Here is a 1,434-nt window from a genome sequence, read left to right on the forward strand (position 1 = left end):
ACGGGTGGCGTAGAGTAATATAAAGGTAATCGAAGAGCTTATAACTAATTAGTAAATCATAAACAAACAAAGTGAACAAGGAGATTCCAACTCACCTTTTCCAGGACCATATTGGTAACGAGCGTCGTCTGCATGGTCCAAGCCAGCACATTGAGAAACATGAGCGGCTCCACCGTGATGTTGCTGACCACGAAGCCCAAGCGTGTCTTTAGCCTCTGCTTTCTGCTGGGCGCCTCTATGGGCTGACCGCAACATTGGCAAGACGGCGAAGGGTTCACGTTCCTCGATAATAAAGGTCTCGTCTCTGTGAACCCTGCTAGGTCAGTCAGGGTTGTCGATCTGTCGCATGATTTCGCCGATTTGTATTCGTCCGAAGTTTGACTGCTGGATGAGCTGGAAGAGCTGGAACAGCTCCCGAAGGTACGATCGTTGGTTGAGGGTGCCCTTTCGGGGCAGTCCTTTTCGTAGACGTCTCTGGGCATTGGGGCTTTATTGATTTCTGCAGGTCATGGTAGAAATTGTTTTTATTTTCTGAGTCGACATGAGATCTTGCTGGATAGAGTTCAGTCTCAAGTAGGGAGAATGGAATATGATTCTTGAGGTATAAAAGCCAAAGATGATATGACCCCAAGAAAGGTTGTCTGACGTTTATGTGGAAATACGACCTAAGGAGATGTTTCAATTGATTTAGTGATGGAGTTCGTCCATTGTTTATAATTTTTTAGTTCACGTAAGCTTCCGAGACTGGTTTTTACTTTTTCAGAGATCATTAGTTCTCGGGCGATACTTCAATTTTGTTGATATGTTGTAGATGTGGATTGCCTAAGACACGGGCTCTTGCAATACGGCTGTTCGTTATGTTGATGGGAGTCTCTTTCACCTGAAAGAGAATTCGAGAATTAGAATTTTAGGAGAATATACGAAAGATAGTCGTGGATTACATTCTCTTATTGTTCGGTATTATATATATGAAGCAAGATCTCTCTCTCTCTCTCTCTCTCTCTCTCTCTCTCTCTCTCTCTCTCTCTCTCTAAATATGAGCAACCATACAAAAACACCAATAATGATAATATTTCTTTAATATTACCTATAAGTTATCTAAGCATAATATTTATTTTAAATGTTAAGTAGTTTCAATGCATATATGTTTCAAAGATATATGGACGTTTTATTAATTGGAATCTTATTATTATTATTATTATTATTATTATTATTATTATTATTATTTTATTATTATAATTATTACTATTATTATTATTATTCTATTATTATTATCATTATTATGATTATTATTACTATTATCATTATTATTCTATTATTATTAATATAATTATTATTATCATTATTATTCTATTTTTATAATTTCATTATTATTATTATTATTATTATTATATAATTATTATTATTATTATATAATTATTATTATTATTATTA

General features: G+C 34.5%; 1 protein-coding gene across 1 annotated transcript in view; it reads right to left on the bottom strand.

Moving 5' to 3' along the window:
- The window catches only part of LOC137627528 (lysosomal proton-coupled steroid conjugate and bile acid symporter SLC46A3-like), a 20,511-nt gene extending 19,635 nt beyond the window's left edge, over nt 1-876 (bottom strand). The window contains exon 1 of the mRNA XM_068358618.1: nt 96-876. Coding sequence (XP_068214719.1) covers nt 96-482 — 387 coding nt within the window. The 5' untranslated portion in view covers nt 483-876. The remainder of the gene's footprint in view (nt 1-95) is intronic.
- Between the last annotated feature and the right edge of the window lie 558 nt (nt 877-1,434).

Source organism: Palaemon carinicauda, chromosome 35, assembly GCF_036898095.1.
Source record: "Palaemon carinicauda isolate YSFRI2023 chromosome 35, ASM3689809v2, whole genome shotgun sequence".
NCBI lineage: Eukaryota > Metazoa > Arthropoda > Malacostraca > Decapoda > Palaemonidae > Palaemon > Palaemon carinicauda.